Source organism: Chelonia mydas, chromosome 11 (genome assembly GCF_015237465.2).
Source record: "Chelonia mydas isolate rCheMyd1 chromosome 11, rCheMyd1.pri.v2, whole genome shotgun sequence".
NCBI lineage: Eukaryota > Metazoa > Chordata > Testudines > Cheloniidae > Chelonia > Chelonia mydas.
This window is the reverse complement of record NC_051251.2, coordinates 16,893,344-16,915,268: the sequence shown is the minus strand read 5'-3', so window position 1 is coordinate 16,915,268 and position 21,925 is coordinate 16,893,344. Positions and strand designations below refer to the sequence as shown.

The 21,925-nt window shown below is 42.1% G+C and overlaps 1 protein-coding gene across 3 annotated transcripts in view; it reads right to left on the bottom strand.

Moving 5' to 3' along the window:
• Positions 1 to 19,623, bottom strand: part of GPR39 (G protein-coupled receptor 39) — a 126,130-nt gene extending 106,507 nt beyond the window's left edge. Inside the window, exons 1-2 of one of the 3 annotated variants that reach the window (XM_043525445.1) lie at positions 18,928 to 19,595; positions 18,019 to 18,759 (exon numbers count right to left, since the gene is read on the bottom strand). In XM_043525445.1, coding sequence (XP_043381380.1) covers positions 18,019 to 18,676 — 658 coding nt within the window. In that variant the 5' untranslated portion in view covers positions 18,677 to 18,759; positions 18,928 to 19,595. Of the gene's footprint in view, positions 1 to 18,018 lie in introns of all 3 variants that reach the window. The other 2 variants (XM_043525446.1, XM_037911900.2) reach the window with 2 other exon arrangements.
• Positions 19,624 to 21,925: the final 2,302 nt, after the last annotated feature.

Genomic DNA, 21,925 nt, shown 5'->3' with positions numbered 1-21,925 from the left:
CACTTGTCTCTCCACCCAAGAAAGGTGATGGCTGGGGAACCAGAAATCTAGAGCAGGTGCCCTTGCTGGACCATAAAGGGGGAAATACAGGTGCAGTTGCCCTGAACTGTGACACTTTTGGATAAATGAACTGGTACTCATGAGGCAAAATGCAACACATTGCCTTCTTGTAGGGCTCTGAGCTGCCACGTGACCAGACTCTCAGTTCCTAAAGCAACAGGAATTGGAGTGCAGCATGAAGTGCTCACCCTCCCCCAGATGAGTTAGGAGTAGTTACATTACTCAGCAAAGCGGTTACTGCTAACTAGCCAGTACCATTAAGGGAATTGCATCTCTTCCTCTTTTGATTTCAGGATGGTGGAGTCGATACATAAGAAGAGAAAGAAGGAGAATGAGGAAGAATGGTCCCAATTCATGAAAGTGTCTCTTAACATGCTTTTCTGAATTGCAGCCCGTGGAACAATGCTCAGGACACCAGTTAGAATGATAGAAGACTTGCCCCTTGCCTCCAGATTAATTTACACACACATCTTCTCTGCATCCCAAAGCATCTTAACAGACACGGGGAGCACAGTATTGCCATTCATTCCTACCCATGAATTGCTCCTCCATGAAGCCCAGCCTAGTCACGTCTCTGTGTCTGATGTCCCACCATCTTGTCAGTGGTTGGCTTCTAGGGTCTGACTGACCCTGGCTGCATTTACATTCTCATCTTTGGCATCCTATCAGCTGTTTGTCTTCTACAGCGTCCACGCCATCATAATCTTTTTTAACTGCAGCCAATCCTGTACCCTGATTTCACATTCTATTCTCCTAACACTATTTGTCTTTAAATCATTCCACTTTACACTTGTCATCTTCCAAGGAACTCTTATCTCTAACTGCCTCCAGCCTTCAGATGTCTGTTTCATTTAAGGCAGCTTCTTCCAGACCAGATTGTAATTCTGTTAGTACACTGGTTAGACAAATTTTCACTTTGGTACCAAACAATGTTTTTATCTATCCATATTGTCACCAACTTCTGTGCAGCACATATAACTAAAGCACGTCTTCTTTTAATCTTATCCTTGATGGACCCATTGGCACCAATCAAACTTCCTAGGTACACAAGATTTTACTTGTTCTTGGACTTCCCCACTGCTTCATTTCAATACTCTATCTATTGTCCCTTTTCCAAGATGCAAATACTTTGTCTTCTTGGCATTTATTGTAAGTCTAAGTTGACTACACCAATTTTTCAAGGTAGCAAAGGGTATCATAATTAATTCAAATAGGTCTATGATGTAGCTTATGCATATCTATAGGTCAAATTCTGCATCCCTACTCAGATGATCTCTGCAAGGAGATAGAATCTCCATCACGGCACAGAGTACTAAGCAGCTACTGTTTGACCTCCTGTCCATAAATGGGCATTAGGATCGGTGTCTCTGCCTCTGTGGATAATGTTTCCCACACTCACAACCACCTTTTTCACTGCCATTGAAAAGCCCACAGCGAGCAGAGGTATAAAATCTTCCTTTATAGTGCCTTCAGAGCCTGGTCTGAGACTTACCAATTGAATGTAGGTACTTCCATATCTACAGGGAGTAGATGACTCAAGAGTGAGAAGGGGAAGTACAGGATTTAACCTTACGTGAGTAAGTTGTTTCTTAGAGCTGCTTCATTGACAGCAATTGAGAGCCATATTGCCGAACTAGAAGCCTTCTTTGAGCAGGCTAGTAAAAGGTAGCCAACAACGGATATTGAAATGGGGACAGTAAGGCAAGCATAATGTCTTGCAGGGGAAATGCCGGGAAATGCCAAGAAATGTATGCTTTTTTTTTTATTAAAAAATAAAAGTCACTTAATATATACAATCAATAATAGAGACACCTTCATTTCCAGAGGTCAAACCCCAACATTCCGAGCACCCTTGAGAGTTCTCCTCAAAAAAAAGTTGTGACTTTCTTTTGGCAGGGAAGCTGGCAGGAAACAGAGGCAGAGAGCACTTCTTAAATTCATTAGTGACCTGAAGAAAGAAACCCTCACCATGAATGCTTTGTGAAATAAGTGTTTCGACTCAGCTCTAGAAAAAATATATAGATATTAAAATATAGAGGCTCAGCTCTCCATGAGAATGTAGAGAGTGCTCTGGTTTTGATGAAGCTCAGGGGAATGTTTCTGAGAAGCAGAAACAGGTAAGAGGTCAGGTTACCCGGATATAAGAAAATGGAAAATGAAAACATATTTGAAGGGGAGAGAATGAACTCCAAAGCTTTGATACAGAGACGGCACGTTTGGATATAAAACAAAAACCACCACCACGCATTCACCCGCGCACATGAGGGTTTGTCTGACAATGGGGAGAAAGTGGGGAGGATTCACCCCAGCACTAGAGCTCTGCTCAGTGCAGGGAATGAGAGGAAGACGAGGCACCTGGCTGTGGTTCCTGATTCTGAAGTCCAGCCACACCACCACTTAGAGCTATCACCAGATACCTCTAACTTGCCTCTCTGACACAGGAACCTCAATGGACCAGTGGAAGACTGGTATGGTGGAGCTTTGCCATGCCCTGACACATCCGTACACCCTAAGGGCAATGGCATGGATGCACAAACATGGAGGACCCCTACTCTGTGGAATTTTTGTGCTAGAGAGTTGAGGGAGGAATATTGCCCCTTTACACTACTTGTGTTGTACAGAGAGGCTGTAGCCAGGCTTGAGAATCTGGCCCAGTAACTCCCTTCCCCCCACCCGTGGGTTGCAACATTGAGAAAACAGTTAAAGGAAGTTATAATTACTTACCTAAGAGATAGGTTTTCTACCAAAGAGTGGGTGTCACAAGTTAAGTGCTCAACACCTTCTAAAGGGAGATTAAAAAAATCTAGGGCCAAATCATCAGTGGATGTCAGTGGGCATAGTTCCAATGAAATCAGTGTATAACTAGGCAGAGCACCACTGAGGAACTAGCTTCTTCTGTTTGCAAACCATACACATTGCACAGGTTTTCAAAGGGTTGTAGCAGAATGTATTAACTCCCCCTCCCCCCACCAGCTAATTTGTAACACAAAGAATGATTGACCTTACATGTAACCCAAGAGGTGTCTGTACTATTCAGTCTGAGGAAAAGATAAGCCAATTTCAGGTTCCCTTGGGTAAGATTTTGTTGCTTGATTAAAGAAAAAAGTGAATCTTTAAGTATACTTACAGTAAAGGTATTTGCCATCTGCCTGAGACTGGGAATGGCAGTGCCCTGAGTTAATTAAATCAAGTCTTCTGTGGTTGTTAGAGGATTTCATGTTTGAATTATGCAAATATCAAAATCTCTTCATTATAGAAGATTTCAAAATGAGAATGCTCTGCATAAGGCCAAGGCAGCTCAAGCACCATCTTGTTGCCAAAGCTTAATGTGGTTTGACTGAAGCCTAACAAAGGGTTATGATTTGGTTTCACAGCACTTTGTTCACACTGTGACAGTCTAGAGGACATCATCTGCCTGTCAGCAAACAAACATCCAGGCATTTTAAAACTTCACTTCAATCTGATAAGGTTAGACCAATTCTCTCTTGGAAGAAAGCATTCACAACACAGGCTTTTAAGTACCAGACACTGGGCACAAGGAGACTCACAACTGAGTAGGTCATGGATTAGTACATCCAAGGCATAGACCAAGCTGGGACACTAGGGAAGCAGAAAATAAATGAACACTTTACGGTGGGTCTTGGATCCAGGATGCAGACAAATTGAGTAGAGTGCACATCAAAGGGCAAACAGGGATTGCAGCACATCAAACTTCGTATACCCTTGGTCTTTTGGTGAACGTTTCCTACTCTTCTCAGGACACAAAGCAACTTGTATGGGAAGCAGCTCATAGGCAGAGAACCATTTGTGTGTGTATTTCAGCTGGAAATAGATCTCATGGGTTTCCTATCCTGACTTCTGAAAACTTGAGCTATTTGCCTGCCAGGTAGTGTCACTTGAGAGAGTCTGCTGCACCTTCACTGGCTCCAGCACTCTCCAGCCGCAGGGGTTCGTGCAGTCACATAGTGCTCATAAAATGACATATACAAGCCAGTTCACCTTAATAGTCAACTGTTTTTGCTAGTATAAAAAACACCCACACTGCACACACCCTCCCCAGTCAGAGGAACAACCTCATTGCTGGGTCAGCCATAAAAAACTTACACAATGCCATAATCAAAGAGCAATAAACTCCAATCCTTCCTAGAGGCAGCTTCTAAGTTTTCATACCATACTCATCACAATGGTATCCGACGGCCTTTAAGCCCTGCGCTTCAGTTGCTTTGTGAAACATCTGACTATTGTCAGATAGAAATGGTCTAGTTTAAGAAACCTGAACGTGTAGCTTAGGTTTTCAATACAAACAACGCAATTGCATAGGGCTGGGTTATTCAAACTGGTGAGCCGTTACCTTTTAAAAAAAAAAATCTGTGTATTTAGGCATCTAAAGATGCAGGCAGATAATTCTGAAAATTCTACTAGACACCATCTGCATTTTTAGGTACCTAAATACGTTTGAAAATCTGGCACCATGAGACAACTCCTTTGTTTAACTGCTCACCAATGCAAGTAAAAGCGGCTCATAATCTAACCCACAGTAATTATGACCAAATAAGAATTCTATTAGCTATACAAATAGGAGTTAAGCACCAACTCCCAGGCTTTCAATAGAATCTGGGTACCTAAATAGCCTTTGTGTTTCTGAAAAATCTGCCCTAAATCTATTTTAGAGGTCTCGTTGGACAAAAAAAAAAAAATCAAGAAAATAAAGCTGTGTTGTGAAAAAGTCTAAAGACCTTTTGATGCTATTTCAGAGTCTAAAACCTAATCTAATCAATTCAGCTGGGCAACTGCACTTGCCCTTGACTTCTATTTATCCTTGACAAACCACCAAGGATTTGGTTCTTATTTGGCACATTAGAAGCCACAGTCAACCTGCTTTGATACATGAACAATGTAGCCTAGTACTAAGCTAGCATTATGTGGTTTGGACCCATTCACAGAATGGGGCAAAGGAAAAATTTTATAAACAGTCTCACTATTTTAAATTATCTAAGATTAAGATTTTTCAATAGTAATTTTTGGTGCTTCTACTGTATTCAGTATGGGTTCTGATATTCTGCTCATTACCATGGTATCTGAGCACCTCAATTCTTGCATGCCCAACTTCAGACATTTTAAGAGTTTGGTTTTCAGAGGAACGTTTTCTGAAAGTTAGGCCCTTCAAAAGGTGTCTCAATTGGGCATCCAAGAATTGAAGCATTTTAAAAAAAAAAAAAAAAAAAAAAGCGTCTCTAGAGCTGGGAGGAAAAATGTTGTTTTGGTCCTGCAAAAATATTTGATGACCGTGAATTTTGTTTTCTCTATTTTTTTTTCCCAAAAGGTTGTTTGTTTGTTTTTATTTTGGCCCAAATTTTTCTGGTTTCAGTTTTTGGTGGGAGGAGTGAGGGGGACAAAAATCTAGAATTAATTGAGAAAAAACACATAACCCATGGAAGATTCCATTTTGACAAAAACATGCCTTTAAAACAAAACAAACAAAAAAACCACACACCACTATTTCAAATTACAAATAAATAATAATTGAAAAGTGCCAACCAGCTTTTCATTTTTGAAAATGTTTACCCATGTTTGTATACCATCCAATGTCTTTGGCTGAGCTACGGTGTAGAATTTGATCAACAACACAATGCTAATAACATAGGAATTATATCCACCATTTAATAGAGGTGAGAGGAAAGGCTGTGTATTGAGGATGCAAAATATGATACAAGTATTTACCTTTTATGGATGATCATTTAAAACCCTCAGAAAAAGTTAGTTGGACTCTTGTTGAACATATATATTTACACACACGAGTACTTGCTAGAGATTAGATGGTTTACATTTTTATGGGTTTTTTAGGCTTTCCACGCTATAATTTAAAGCTGAAATAAGCAGAATCCAGTGTAATTTTTTCCCTGTTGTACAGCAAGCAGTTTACCAACTATTGCAGATACTGTCACTTTTAATTGGCCTCTCAAGTGATTGAAGGTTTTACTTTTAGCATAATTAGACTGCTTTTCCTGCACTGGGAATGGAAAAGTGGAACCCAGAAAACAAGAATGTTAGATTAGAGTCTAAAGGAGGCCAAAGGTCACCGAAGTGTTAAAGGGGTTATTACATTTTCATTAAAACATGCAAAATGTAATTACACTGCAATAGAGTGCTTAAAATTGTTTCAAGTGAAAAGTTCAGGGTATTACAAGTAATGTAGCCCCAAAAATATTTAGCCAGAAAGCTAGAGTCATCACTAATTTACATCCTCTGCCATCCCAACCAAGTGGCGTCAGCTCAAAATGTGATGATTGTAAAACTATTTTTGTCTTTATGTGCATACACTAATAGGGCTCATAAGAATTTGGATGTTGTTCTAAAACAGTATGATCTAGGAATTATTCTGGGGCACTTCTCTGACCTGCGTTACACAGGAGATCAAACTAGATAATCACAATGGTCCCTTCTAGCCTTGGAATCTATGAATTTCTAAAGAACGCTTTATCCTCCGTTCATTTCACCGGTCCTCTGTTTAGTGAGAATCCAGACACAATTGCCCTCCAATTGATACACAAAAGGAAACAGCAGTTACACCAGAAGAAAGAGTACATGTTGAGGACACCATATCAGCCTGATCTTTTCTCCCACCCAGACAAACAGCTCTAGGATATGCCCACCTCTTCCCCTCCATGCTCTAGCACTAACATCACAAGGAAGCCCTCAGTTGCACTACAGAGATTTCTTTAGTACTCTGGCTCTCTCCCAATCCAAAGCCCCTCAGAATGCCAGCAGCATTAAGAATACTCTTAGCACTGGCCTTAAAACCTCAGCCTCTTATTCCCCACTCTTACATAGGAGAAAAAAAAATAGCAACAAGGCTGTCTCATTACCCTCCTCTCCATCTCCCTTTAGCTGAGAGGTCAGTGCGCCTGCTAGTACCCAGAACTTTTCCCTCAGTATGTTCTTTAACAGAGAGGAGGAGAGAAAGAGCCCACCCAACATCCATCTCTGAAGCTTACCCCTGCTCAAGTGTTGTGGGTAGACAGAAATCTTCCAATCTTGTGTCACTCTCTCCAAAGATAGCTCCTGAGAGCAGGGAAAAAAGGCCTCAAGGACTTCTTCCAAGGAGCTGGTAGCTTAGGGTCAATCTGCGTGTGTGTGTGGAGCTGAGGAGGGTTAATAATAAAACAGAGTGCCTCCAGTAACAACCTAGTGCACTCAGATTAAGTAAGACAACCTCTAGAATTTTGGAATACCATTCTCTTCCTCTGGACAATATACCATGATCCCAGGCATTAGTATTCCCTTCTGGCAATGTTTTCTCGCTATCACCCCCGAGCCAGGCTCCAAGTCATGTATAGATTGCTCACGTACCTCTCCCAGTTTCAATAGATAAGACTCATTTGTGGCAAGTTCACAGATGATTTATTAAAGTCTTCACCTGTGAAAATTAAGTGCATTATCTATTCTTCTATTGTTTTGAATTCCGATTATACCACATTTCACAAAATTAAATCTTTTGTTTTCTAGCTGATGTCAAGACCATTATCTTTAAACAATAATTGCTAGTCTGTGAATTTTAATGAAAGAGCTCTAATATCGGAGAATTTATTAGTCATTTGGAGCTTTCAATTTGATCGCACATAACTCCTTGACTTCCTAAAGGCAGCTATTAGAATCTCAGCACTAAATGCACAGCAACAACCAGCAGGCTAAAGCTTATTTTCTTCTTCTTCCATTATGACAAGGGGATTCCTAGACTTGCAGTTTTACTGGGCAGCTAATACCATTGCAGAACTAGTCAGGAGACATTTCAAAACAATAATTTCCACTGCAGACCACCAGTTAAGATTTCAATATGTAACTGTGCCACAGCCCCATCCTTCTAGGCAAAAACAGTTCTAACATGTCCCTTCAGACTTTCCTCAAGGGTAACCCAAGCAATTTACACTGCTAGACTTCATCTGCATGGTTACCAAGAGGGAAAGAGATAATCTTTCTGATCCTTTAAATCAGACGCAAGAGTAACATATCATCAAGGTCAACTGACTATTAGACTAAACCTGCCTGCTGATAGGTTCTTACTTGTATAAATAACCATTTACAAAGGAAGGAGGAACTGAGAAAAAGAATAGATTTAGCATTATTTCTGAACGTGAAATCCATGGGCCAACTTTTTCGCTCCCCCCAAAGTTGGGTTTTAGAATGCTCTCTCTGGCCCCATGTTTGACACTTTTCGCTCACCCCTTTTTCATTATTAAAGCCATTCTCATTCACATTGTCCATATGAATTTTTAAAGGAGGCGAGTGTTAATTTTTTTTATTATTACACAGTACTTATTCGGGATTTCACACACACAGTATTCTTTCTCCCATACAAAATGTGCACTTGTTGGTTATAAAAGGAAAGATTACTCCGAATATATATTATAGATTAATGAAAAATTAATCTCCCAAAACCATGCTGTATGTAGTAGCATGAAACAGTTTACAGGCTGCCACATGAACGCTGAGACATCTCAGACAAGATACATTTCTGAACATCCCAACAATTATCTCCCAGGCACATCTGCTTGGCTCCATATTGGGAATAAAATTCCCTTCTGGTGCTGTCCTAGGACGCTTTATTCTACCTTTTCTAGAGTTTTAAGAGGCAGTTTCTGCACAGATCTTTCAGTCACCATCCCCATTCTAATCTCCAACTGAAAACTGTCATTGCACTGCGACCCCCTTCTGACAACAAAAATTACTACATGACCTCACACCACAGGGGTCCCCATGAAGGTGAGTTGCTTGACCTTGAGCTTCAGCCCCACATGGTGGGGCTCAGGTTTCGGCAAGGCCGGCATTAGACTCGCTGGGGCCAACGGCAGAAAGCCCAAGCCCAAGCCCCGTGGGGACGAAACCCTTGGGCTTTGGCTTCAGCCCCTCATGGCAGGGCTCGGGCTTCAGTTTACTGCCCTGAGCCCCAGTACAGTGGTGCTAGAACTGGGAGGGGTGGAGGGACATGGTCCTCCCACTTTTTGAAAGTGGGCGGGACAGGCCCATACACTTTTTGCCCGGCTGGACCCCACTCCCTTCCCTCCTCTCCCGCTCCTCCCAACCAAGGCCCCATCCTCCAGCCAGTCCAGCCTGGAGGCCAGACGGGGAGCCGCATGGACCCTCCATCTGCCTGCGGTGTGTGGGGGCTGAGAGCAGTGCCCAGCCCATATCCCCGCCCAGGGCAGGTGGAGTTCGAGGGTCCACGACTCCACGCCGGCTCTGTCCCCGACCTGGCTCTAGTTGCGGGGTGGTGGGAGGAGGGAGGAAGAGAGGAGGGCCCTCAAAGCCACAGCCAAGCCATAAGAAGAGCCATGCAGGCAGCTGTGGGGAGTGTGGACCCTCCATCTGCCCTGGGCAGGGAGTCCGGGGGGCAGGGACACGGGCAGGGGTCTGCTCTAATGCCAGCCCTGGCGACCCCATTAAAACAAACTTGCGACCCATTTGGGGTTCCGACTAACAGTAAGAGGTGTTTGCATTCCAGATTTCCAGTGTGTTGCTGTGGGTGGCTATAGTTTCCCCCTGCATGGTTAAGATTCCAAAGTTTGTTCCCATTTGTGTGTTATTACCACAGATCTATCTTTCTCTCTCCTAAACACTATATTATTAAATTCCCATTTGTTGAGGTTTGTGCAATAAAATTATTACAACTAGCACCGTAACATAAGGAGGCTCATATAAAAAGGTGTAATCTTCCCTTTTGGCTAGTGTTGTGCCCAGCACTGCGCTGCTGGAAATGCTCCTTTGTTTTGTTGTTGTTGAGGTTTTTTTTTTTTTAAAAGGCTTTGACTACTCCTGGCCAGTAAACACATCCAGGTCAGTATATTTAGCAGCACTGTGAATATGTCAACCCTGATTCTCCCACCCACTGCCAACTCAAATTCAACCCTGGGAAACAACATTCTATCCAGCAAAAGTTCATGCTGTAGTTTTGTTTGGAGATGTTAAATCACTTCCCATCATTAACGTGGAGCTCTGATGACACAGAATGGATGACACATTCCAACCCAGAGGTAGCTGTATTTCAGTGGAGGGTGATTGATGGTTCCTTTAATATTTTATCTAAAGACTTTCACCTAAAATGACCACAGTGTCTCAGGAACTGTTTAGGAGTCAACCACCCTCCAATGAGATGCAGCTACCTCTGGGTGAAATCCAATATCTGTGTGACAGAACATGGCAATGCTACAGAACTATTTGGGACAGAAGTGAAGGAACCATATTCATCTGAACACATGGGGGAGTTTTCAATAATCAGAACGCAATTACCCAGATTTGGGCAGGGCACCAGGGTTAACACCCCCTACTCTTGTGGAATGAATGAAGGCATTTTTAGCAATAACAAGCATGCAAGACGTTTGCTTTTATGTCTTATTCAAAAGACAGCATCAATACAGTGCTGTGGCATTGACTCAAAGTGGATGCCACCAGCACAACTTCCTGGATTATCCAGATGTTCCCTTAAATTCTCCAGCCAAACACTCATCCAGCTGCCCCTGCTAAATTTATGAGATCTGACAATATCTAAGCACCAGGTGATACTGATACATATAGTTTATTGACTTGTGTAATCAGAGTCCCTCTCCAAAGAAGGCCCCATCAGGAAATATATGGTTAAGGGGAACTATATAACACGCACACATGAAAATAACCACCAATCTACAACATATTCATCTTTAGGCACATGTCCAATAAACTCTAAGGGGACTATAACCTAATCAACAAAGTTGTTCTTTCAATTTTTGTTCTGTCTCCAAGCTGTACCTTTTGCTGTAAGGAAAAGAAGCAGACAATTTCCAGCCCATGAGGAAATGTCTAATTTTCTTGTAACAGAAGTCCTACCATTGTCAAGTTTTGCAGCACCTGAGTCATCTCTAAATGACAACCACATATTTTTTGCAGAATACTTGAAGTAATCGGTTCTCCTGAAAATCCATTTGCCAAGTGCCTTACAAAATATATTTCCTTGGTGATCTTTTGAAAGGTAATTTCTATACACAATATCTTTATTTTGAACTACACCTTAATCTGCCAACACTAGATGGTTCATAACAAGGGGGGAGGGGAGGAAATCAGGTGCCCTTCTCCAGTTTTGGGGGTCATTTTTTAATTTCTGATTTAAAGAAAAGTGCTAGCATTGGTCACTGTAGTTATATTTAGCTTTAATTGACTGTTTAGGTCAGCTCACACACCTGTTTGTTTAAAACTGGCATTGTGTAGAATTAAAAGATTAACGACTGCCAAGCTAATGAGTCGTGAACATGGGCCGCAGTATGTTTTGTGATTATTTTAATTAGCACAGTGGGGCTAGGCATCTATTGTAAAACTCAGTACTCAGTGGGGACACAATAGGTATCAAAGAGGCAGTGTTTTCCAGGGGATAGGACACTGGTGTGATATTCAAGAGACTTGTGTTCAATTAATTCCTGGCTCTGCCACTGATTTGGGTGAGGTTTGGGAAGTTGCCTCTACTCTCAGTGCCTGTTTCTTCTCCCACCCCTTCCCCTGTCTTGTGTATATGGATTGTGAGCTCTTTGGGGAAGGGACTGTCTCTTCCTATACAGCACAATCTTGGTGCTACTGGAATACAAATAAGATCAAAGTGAACTCTATCTTGTGGCGGAACACTAAATCTGGTACATTGTAAAGTGCTGAGTAGAGAGACCTCTCCATATCTGTGTAAGCACTATGCCAAATTAACCCTAAAAACGCCACCAAATTGTAACTGCTTCTAATGGAGAAGCTACACAAAGCTTGTATGAAAAGTTCCTATTCCTGCTTATTTGACACTACGGTTCTTCTGCCAAAGCGGGAGACAGCCGAGCTGTCAGCCTGCCAGGGGCACTGTATCCTGTGCATACAGCAGACCTGGCTCTGTTGGGTTGGGAGAGGGGCAGGGGCAGTAGATCTGTGTAAACACAGATCCTTTTACAGTCAGGGAGGGAGAGCTGCAGCCCCTACTCCAGCCAAACAACTGGGAGCAGCAGCTACCGAGGGTATGTCTACACTGCAATTAGACACCGGCTGATCGGCTATGCCAGCTGACTTGGGCTCACGGGGTTCAGTCTGCAGGACTGTTCAAATGCAGTGTAGATGTCCAGGCATGGGTTGAAGCTGGGGCTCTGTGACCCTCCTACCTGACAGGATCTTAGAGCTCAGGCTCCAGGTGGAACCTGAATATCTACTCTGTAATTAAACAGCCCCTTAGCCTGAACCCGGCATGCCCGAGTCAGACACCTGCTGCTGGCCCATGCCAACTAACTGCAATGTAGACATACCCTGAGTAGCTACATAGCTGATTCATGCTTCAAACAGGGGATATAGATTTCTCAGCAGCTGGCCCATCACTTCGATACTCCTTTCCACAGCAGATAAGAGGTTAGGATGACCACAGATCTCAACGTTTTCAGGACAAAGACAGACAGAGTGTATACTGACAAGTGTACAATAAATGCCCACAAGTCCACGCAGTGCAAAACCACCCTTGGCATCTACCTGGGTCTTTTATCACCATTTTAGCTTTTGGCAGAAAGGCCAGGAGCTGAACAAGCTAGAACCCCACCTTCAGGGTCAATCCCACCTGATCACAGAAGGACTGGTATTGTGGGGAAGCTTGCACTGCTGTTGCCGAGGTTTATCCTCCATTTATCCAAGTTCTACCAGTCCAGCACTTTTCCTGGGCACAGGTCTGAAAATGTAACACTTCACTAACTTCTGCTGCTGTAGATGAAGCAAGAAGTTTAAATATAAAATACTGCACAAGTGTGAATCATACAAAATTACACTGACAAAATGACAATAGATAGATTTGCCTTACTGCTCATAACACCAGCCTGAGATAACAGCCCCAATATACATTTTATCACAGAATCATAGAATATCAGGGTTGGAAGGGAGCTCAAGAGAGCATCTAGTCCAACCCCCCCACTCAAAGCAGGACCAATCCCTAACTTTTTTCCCCAGATCCCTAAATGGCCCCCTTAAGGATTAAACTCACAACCCTGGGGTTAGCAAGTCAATGCTCAAACCACTGAGCTATCCCTCCCCCATAAAATGATGTTTGCAACGAACAAGGAAGCACAGTCAATTATGAGTCATTTAAGCAAATCCCACACCATATCAAACCAAATTCTACTTGCTTTACTCACACAAGCAGTCCCATTGCAGGGAATGCAGTTTCCCATATGACTAAGAAGAGCAGGTTCAGTTTCCAAGTGATAAACACACACTGAGGCAAGGACAAGAAAAGTTGCTTGCAAAAACCCCTAAAGTGTGTCTATCTGAAGTGCAAGACACTTAAATTTGAGCTGTGTAAGCAATGAGGTACAACAGCGCTTATATCCACTGTAACATATGAAAGGAACAGCACTGTGCTACTTAGAAGGGCATTACACTTAACAGTTACAAGTCAATCTCCCAATACACTGGGGCAACTTCGCACAGCTCCACTGGTGTAGAGCTACCATAAATCTGGCTTGCCCGGATATCAAAAGGATTCCACCAGCACTATGGGTCCAGAATTGCTGTTGTGGTTCCCACACCTCTCCCCTCCAGGCTGCCAGCATAGTTCTTGGGTCTGGAGGAAGAGGAGTGTGGCCAGATATCCCTGCACCCCAGCAATTTCCAAATGCCTGAGCAGCCCCTTTGGATCTTAGAGTAAATTAAAGCAGTCTGAAGGCCTGGGGTTCAGACTAGCACAGCTAGGGACTAGACCAGCACCACAAGAACTGGGGAAGGCAAAAGTGGTTTAAATCCACCTTTATACCATCTATTCCCCCACCACCACAAGCTGCATCAAGTGTTCCTCAGTCACAGTCCAGAATCTGGTCCATTACATTAGTATATTATAGACTATCAGACTGAAAATCAGACGAGCATCCTGACAATATGAACCAAATTTCTGCTCTCCGTTATGCTAACAGAAGAATTCGGTTCTGTACATATTTTAGTAGTATCTACCTTTGTATTCTCCCTCAAACACATGCTCTCTCTACGCTATGACTGTCCATTCCCATCTGCATCTTGATTACTTCCCGCAAACTATCTACTGGATTCTGAAATGATACAGGAAATATTTTCTCACTGTCAACTTTCCCAATTTGTTTTCATTATTCCCAAACATGGCACAATAATAAGGCACTAAAAAAACAAAACAAAACAACAAACAAACCATCAGTTTCTACTTCTGTGTTTTTCTACTTACGTTCTTCTCATCTTTGGTAGATTTATGAATTTCTGTTTTGTAGAAGTTATCACTTAACAACTGGAGGAAGAAAATGCTAGATTGTTTTTATTGCGGTTAGATGCTCAAAGACATCTTGCTATACGCCGTCATTTACATTTCACATTTAATGTGAAATATGTTGGAAATAAGCAAATATCTGTTTTAATTTGACCCATCTGTTAAATGAAATACAAAGAGGGCTGCTAAATCAACATATTTAAATTAAGCAATTTGTAAACAATTTATGTGTTTGTTTCTTCTTGGTTAAAATTGCCTTCAAGCATAATTCTTATGAAATCCGCATATTAAATTGCATTGTATTATTCTCATGGATGCAGGCCATGATTTTTTCCTCTTCAGTTCATTAATTTATTTCCTAACCCAAGTTAATTAGTGAGGCTCATATTTTTAAGAGCCATTTGAAATACATTGTAAAAATCGTTTCAGGAAATTCATGAAAGCATTTTCCAACACTGTCAGCGTGCTGGTCGCACACAGAAAATTTTAGATATCAGTGGCAAATTCCTTTAATATTAAGCACCAGACAATTGCTTTCATTTAGCTTTTAGCATTGGTCCTCACCCACTTCCAACTGGGCAGTCAAAGGAAAAATTAAGAAGTGGAGATATGGGCTGTGAGGCTGGCAAACCAGGTGCCAGCTCTTACCAAGGCTTTAGGCCTTGGCCAAGCACTGACAAATTCATTGCTGGAACACCGTCTGTTTCAGCTGTGTATCAGCATGGTTAAGATGGGCATTGAGCTTATAACCATGGGTTTAGTGTTTAGACTTTATGAAATGCTTGTAAATTGCTGCATGCATTAATCTCAGTAATATCTGTATCACCTGCTATAAGGCAATATTTAAGTTTTTGCTTCATAACTGTAAAAAAAGTATTTGCTATGAAACTGTGAGCCCTGTCAGGAGGGATTGTCTCCTGTTCATCAAGGATACCAAAACTAAAGGGGCCATTGTGGGATATTACAATACAAAGACTTTGTTAATTGCCCCTTCACAACCACAAAGAGGCTATATACAAAAGAGCTCAGTTTGAATTCTGAAAGAAGGAACTAAAAATAGCTAAGAAGGAAATTTTTCATCTCTCTTTTGCTGTTGAGACTCTCAGAGGGCTAGAGTTATGAAACAGAAACAGAGATCCCCAGGGTCGACCTGGGTTAGCCCTAAAAGACATTCAGCGCTGACAGATTACTACAACTTGGTCATCTTTTGGCACTATACACTAATTCATTTGTGTGTATATATATTTGCCTACTTTAACCTGGAATAAAGTTCTCATTTCTTTTCTTAATCCTTAGCTAGTTTACTATAGGATTGGCTAAATGTGTTGTCTTTGGTGTGAGATCAGAGGTAAAATTTGACATGGGGGTGAGTGACTGGTCTCTTGGGACTGGCAGCAACCTGAATATTGTGTGGCCTTTGGTGTATACCAATGAACCATTGCTAAGTCCAGCTTGCCTTGATGGCAAGATAGACTGGAGTGTCCAATGGGATTGTCTGCAATTCCACAGTAAGGCTGTTATGGCGCTTTAGAAGGACACACTTGTTACTGAGTTGGTGAAATCTAATAATAGAACATACCACCCATTTGGGGTGTCTGCCCTGCCTTCTTGACAGTCTGCCCTGAGGTTGGCACTCAAGGTTGTAAGCCACTCCAGACAGGGTGACGGGATAAATGGGAAGAAAAGCCACAGTAATGTAGTTTCCCCTCTGCACCCACGTAGAGTGCATTGCACGATTGGGGCCTTAAGCTGGATTTGAATGTAGATGTGGACAATTTGTGACGGGAGCAAGTTACACAGATATCTGAAAGGTCCCACTGTAGCAAAGACCTTAAACAGCAAAACAGTCTCTCTCCCTTGCTCTGTGCAAAGTGCATTAGTCATTGCCTTCCATCCCAGAAGGCAATTCAGATACAGTGCCACTGAAATGTAAGTCATCATATTTATACAGTGCCTTTCATTCCAAATGATCTCAAAATGGTTTGCAGTATCATTAGAGAACCACAGTAACCAGAGTGTTTCTTCTCAAAAAATGCACTTTAGACACAAGGACCAGACAAGTGTTTTGACAAAGTAAGGCATATGGCCTGAACCTTCAGTTCTCATCTTTGAATCCTGCAGAACACTTTATGCATGTATTTGGCCACATCTGTTATCCAACACTTTTAATCTGGTTACTGAGACATAATTACAGGAGTAAGGTTAGATCTTGTCCACATGGTATCTTTTAACTGGGTCCGCAATTCTGACCCAGACATAATGCAGAAGAGGGCAGAGAAAGACTGGGTCTCTTTTCACTATAGCTAGAATTCCTGGTTCAGGAATCCATTTCATTCCCCCTATTCCATAGGCCTCTAGAAAAGGTTTGGTGGGTTGCAGATAATAGTAAGAATATGACTAGCTAGGAGAATATGGGACAGTCAGTATTAATCTCTGCAAGGTTTTCTAAGTGGAAGAGCCTATTTGTGTCAACCCCTTCCCTGAGGTATCAAAGTGCCAAAAAGCTGCACTGAAATCCTATTTTGTCTATGCATTCATCCACTAGCTTGTTCATTTACCGTAGCCACTACTGTATTAAGCAAGCCAGCAAAACAAGGATTTGCTGTAATTCAAGCAAGACATGATTAAGAGCACCTCTAAGACCCTCAACTGGAGGTGGAGGCTACATGGATCACAGCCTGGAAAGATTCCGAGTTGGTGAAATGACAACTTGATTAGTTTTAGTCTGACAAATGTGGCGAGAGAGATCAGAATCAGACATAATTCCAAGGTTATGGGCCTTCAAATCAGACCAGAGGAAAAAACAAACAAACATGGGCAAGAGCAACCTGTGAGACCAAATGAACTCTCCAGCCCAGTTTCAATCAATCATTCAACTTAAATATAGCAACAATTGACATAGTTCAGCACAGGACACTTGCTAGGTAACATTCTGAATAGGACATGCATCAGAACTGGCTGAGATTTAGATCTTGTGAGACAACAAATTTTTGCAACTGCCACATAGTCAGGAATTTAAGGGAAAAAATGCCAGCAGGAACAGTTTGACATCAAGTCACTATCTCTCTGCCCTGCCTACCAGACTAACATTGTATGCCACAGTGAGGCCAGCTTCATTTGTCCACAGGGAAAGAAACACAGAGTGTAACCAGGCAGCATAAATAACAAAGTAAACTGGATTTTACTTAGTGACCTCCCTCCCCATTGCTTTAACATGATAGAATGTTAATAAGACACAGCTCAGGGAATCAGGTTTTTTAAAATATATTTTTTAAAATTTAAAGGGTCCCTTTAAAAAAAATGGCCGGGGGGCCAGGGGGGGAGACTGGAATGAAACTAAAAAAACCCAGCCTTGGCCTTTGTGTAGAAAGCCAAAGGATGCAGATGGTATGAGAACAGTTCCTCTGGGCATGGCCCTCAGCTGTGCCATTTGAGAGACGCTATTCATTTTCAGTCCCACATTCCACACCAGCTTGGGGTCCCATCACTTTAATTGTTAAAAAGTTATTGTCATCAAGAGTGAAGAACCACAAAAGTGAGGAAATAGAGTGATTTATTTAGTTGTATGAATAATTTTCTTAAATTCCAGGGCCTCCCTCATTTTGGACCTGCATCCCATACTGCAATACATGGGCCTGGGCAGGGTGAGCAAGATACCTCTAAGTTTCTTCCCGACCCCTACAAATAAAACATGCCCTTACCTAGGAAGATGATGGTCTGTTTCCTGGAGTTCTTGCCCTCCATACTCTGATTTTTCCTTAGATACTGCTCCTGGTGACTTTGTACCCCCTGAACCATCACAGTCCCTTTCTTGAGGATCATCAGAGTTTTCATCATGCTGCGGCACATGAAGGCCACTGATGTCAGCACCACAATGTACACAATGAAGGCGCTGAAGATGCTGGACTGGAAGACAATCCACTTGGAAGAAAGATTTGTACACATAGTGACATTGCTCATCAGGTTAGGCCAGTGGTGTCTGGAGGTAGGCGTGATGCAGGGAGTCACTCCTCGGTGACCCTGGACAATTTCTAGGGGGTATTCAGTGCCCATTGCAAAGAGCAGAGGAAGGGCCACCAGGATGGAGATGACCCAGACAAAGGCAATGAGTATCTTGGCCTTATGGGGTCCAGAGGCAGCCTTGAACTTGAAAGGGTGGCAGATAGCAATGTACCTCTCGAAGCTGAGGGTGGCCACGTGCAGTATGGTGGCGTAGCTGCAGGCCTCGAAGATGAAGCAGTACAGCTTGCAGGCCACGTTGCCGTTTGGGGTGGAGAAGGGGATCCAGATAATGCTGAAGAACTCCACAGGCATACCCAACAGGATGACCAGCAAGTCGGAACAGGCCAAGCTCACCATATGGTCAGTGACCTCCTTCTGCAGATAGCCTTTCCTCTGCAGCACTTTGGTGGTCTGGATGGTGATACTGTTGCCCACGATCCCTGCAACAAAGATAAAGATGTAGACGAAGGCGAGAGTGATCTTGATCCACAGCGCAACCTCGAACTCTGGGACATGACTGTGATCAATCACATGAGAGCAATTTGCCTGGCCACTTTGTTGAGCCATGACCAAGTCCACAGAAAAACAAGGAAGAAGACTCTGCTTACCAACTCCCTCCAATATTCTAAGTAAAGAAGTAAATAGATCCCGCTTCCTCCCTTCACAGTCACAAGCTCGTACAAGCAGGCTGCAGTGAAAGGGACTCTACAAGGCACACCTGACCTGAATCAAAGCTGGTTTGTTAGTTACAGAGAGTGCGTCCATAATTCAGCACAGGCGTGGTGGGAAGAAGATAGGGTAGTTCTCAGCATACGTTCCCCTTTTCTTATGATGGATGAAACAAATTTCTTTTCATTGTTCCCTCTCTCTTCTCTGCTGAAATCAGTTCTGTTTTCTCAAACACTCCAGGCAATGAACTGCAGAGCTGTACCTCTTCCATTCACTGCTGCTATCTACTGCTTTGCAGCACACCTTGCACCCAAGCTTTCACTGCCGCAGACTTGGGGATGAGATAAGAGTTTGTGCAGCTGCTCTCGTTTAACATTAACTGGCTGAGGCAGAGACAGGATATGGTCACTGACCAGCAGTCAGGTGGGTAGGGGAAAAAGTGCAATAGCTTTTCAAAACAAACAGCCTCCACTTCCTGAAATCAGATACCTACTGCTGTAAGAGGCCTTTACCCTGAACCTGCTAGCCAGGAGACAAATAAAGGTGGGGTTGGTGTGGAAGGCAGATACTGGAGAGAGGTGATTCATTCAGTAGCTTCCCTTTGAGCAGGATTCAGGCTTTTGCTCTATGCTGACTTTAACCTCCTTTGTTGCTCTGTTTTTATACTACCTTTAATCAGCACATTCCTCATGCATGGTTATGATGCAGCAGAGCAAAATAAAGTGGGCCTAAGCCTTGCTTCAGATATAATTTGATTGACTTCAAGGGGGCTGGCTTGATTTATGCTAGCTGGTTGCAGCCCTATATAGACAAATAGGTTTCTTAATGTAAATAAATTATTGGTGATGAGCTGATGGATATATAAAATACATATTTAGAATGTAAAGGGTATTCTAACAAGTTTTAAAGTAAGTCAAACTCTGAGCATAAACAGATTAAGAGTATCTCTTTACATTTCCATTTTTTCCCCTGCTAGATAAAAATAATACAGATAGCAATCCTAATCACGCTCATTCCTTCCAATAATCATGACTGGCAGGGATTAGACTGTATTTCCCTCTTCCATGCCTCATTCCAGAGGGACAGAATTTAATACGCTCTTTAGTTTTAGTTTCACACCAGGACACTAAAGGCTCCTGAAGTAATCCCTGGGCCCATTGATTTAGGGGGGTTGTATGGGTTAGGAGAACTTCACAGTACAATGCAAGTTGTTTTTCCCCAAATGGCAGAATAACTTTAGCAGCTGTAATCACGCCAGGTCCTGTATGATGAGCTGTTCTAATACTAAATCCAAGAAAAGTGGGTTCAAACAGTAATTTTTATTAACTAGAAAAGTTCAGGTCACATTTTATCTCAAGATAAGAGGAGCATTAGAAAAATATTATTAAGCAGCCTCCTCATATTCAGTGGTTATCTCTACACCTAGGCAACCCAAGTACATAATGAACAAAGGATGCCAATAACTGGATAATCAGCACCTGTTTCAATGGATTATTTATGCAGTCCTGTTTCAGAGAAACCACCTCAAACCTTGCAGAACTTCAAGCCCTGTAGCCCCAGTCATCTTTCCTTATGCTTGATAATTCAAATTTGTTCTGCTCAGACAAGCTTTCTATTATTACCCAATTTCTTTCACTTAATTTTACTTTATAAAAGTGTGAACAAAGATTACATATGCATGACTGAATCATGGAAATGAAGCTAATTAAAATTTGCTGCTTGCCATCAAAGGGAAGAAAGGGGGGGTCCAATAGGATTAGATCTCCCCCCTTTTCCACACCAATTATAAAATGCATATGCAATTTTGCAGCTTTCAATATTATCTTTAGAATATACACAATGTTTATTAACTCCCTTTATTAGAGTTGTAGTACCACAGAGGGAATAAGAGTAGAAAGAGAATATTTCAGTGCCCATAAACTGAGACCATAAAAAAGAAGGTACATAGGAACTGCCATATCAGATCAGAACGATTGTCCATCTAGTCCAGGATCCTCTCAGGAAGGTCTGAAATATCCATCGTGGGTAATTATGCAATAATATACCTAGTAGGGAAGATTCTTCCTAACCACAGATAGTTAATGGTTGACTGCAGTATGAAGGTTGAAGGCTCTCATATATTTTTATCCTAATTAGTGTAGCACTAGATTATATTATTATTATTCACATGAATGTCTAATCTTTTGGAGGATCTTATTAATCTCTTTGCCTTACAAATATCTTGTGGCAATGAGTTCCACCGGTCAATTTTTTATTGTATTCCAAATTTTCTATTATCTTTAAATTAATTTCCATGGATGGACCCTTGCTCTTGTATAAGAAGAAATGGTTCTTTACAGCACCCAGTTGATCTATGGGTTGGTCACCAAGAGTTCACCAACTCTTGCAATTTTATTATAACTTTTATGCTTTTGGGGTAGGGGAGTTGGGGGTTTTTTTTACCTGTCTAATGAAAACATGATGAAAGGCTGAAACTCATGAATCTTCCCTTACACAAAATGGCCACAATCTTCTGTTACTATCAATGGGACTGAAGCCAGCAAGATGGTCACCATTTCCTTACAGTCTATCTGCAAAGGGAAGTGAGGCTGCCCTTAATAAAGAAATTGTCCGCCACCTCCCACTGTTTTCAATAAGGTTGACTTTTCAATCTGAAATTATAACGCATGCTTTGGCAAATGAATAGAGGGGAGTTACAAAGTCAAAAGACAGACTACAAATATTTGATTTTTTTTGTCATGATTTTTTTGGGCTAATCTGATTATTTTGGGGGGTCTTACTCATGATTTTTGATGTCTTCAGTTTGATCATACTGGGGGCCAGTCATCAGCGTTGTGGAGAAGCCCACATATGTAAGATAGCACACAGCAGTGCTGGCAGGCTGCAGTCAGCACTTTATCAACCAGACAATGACGGTAATGCAAAAAGCTCAAAAAA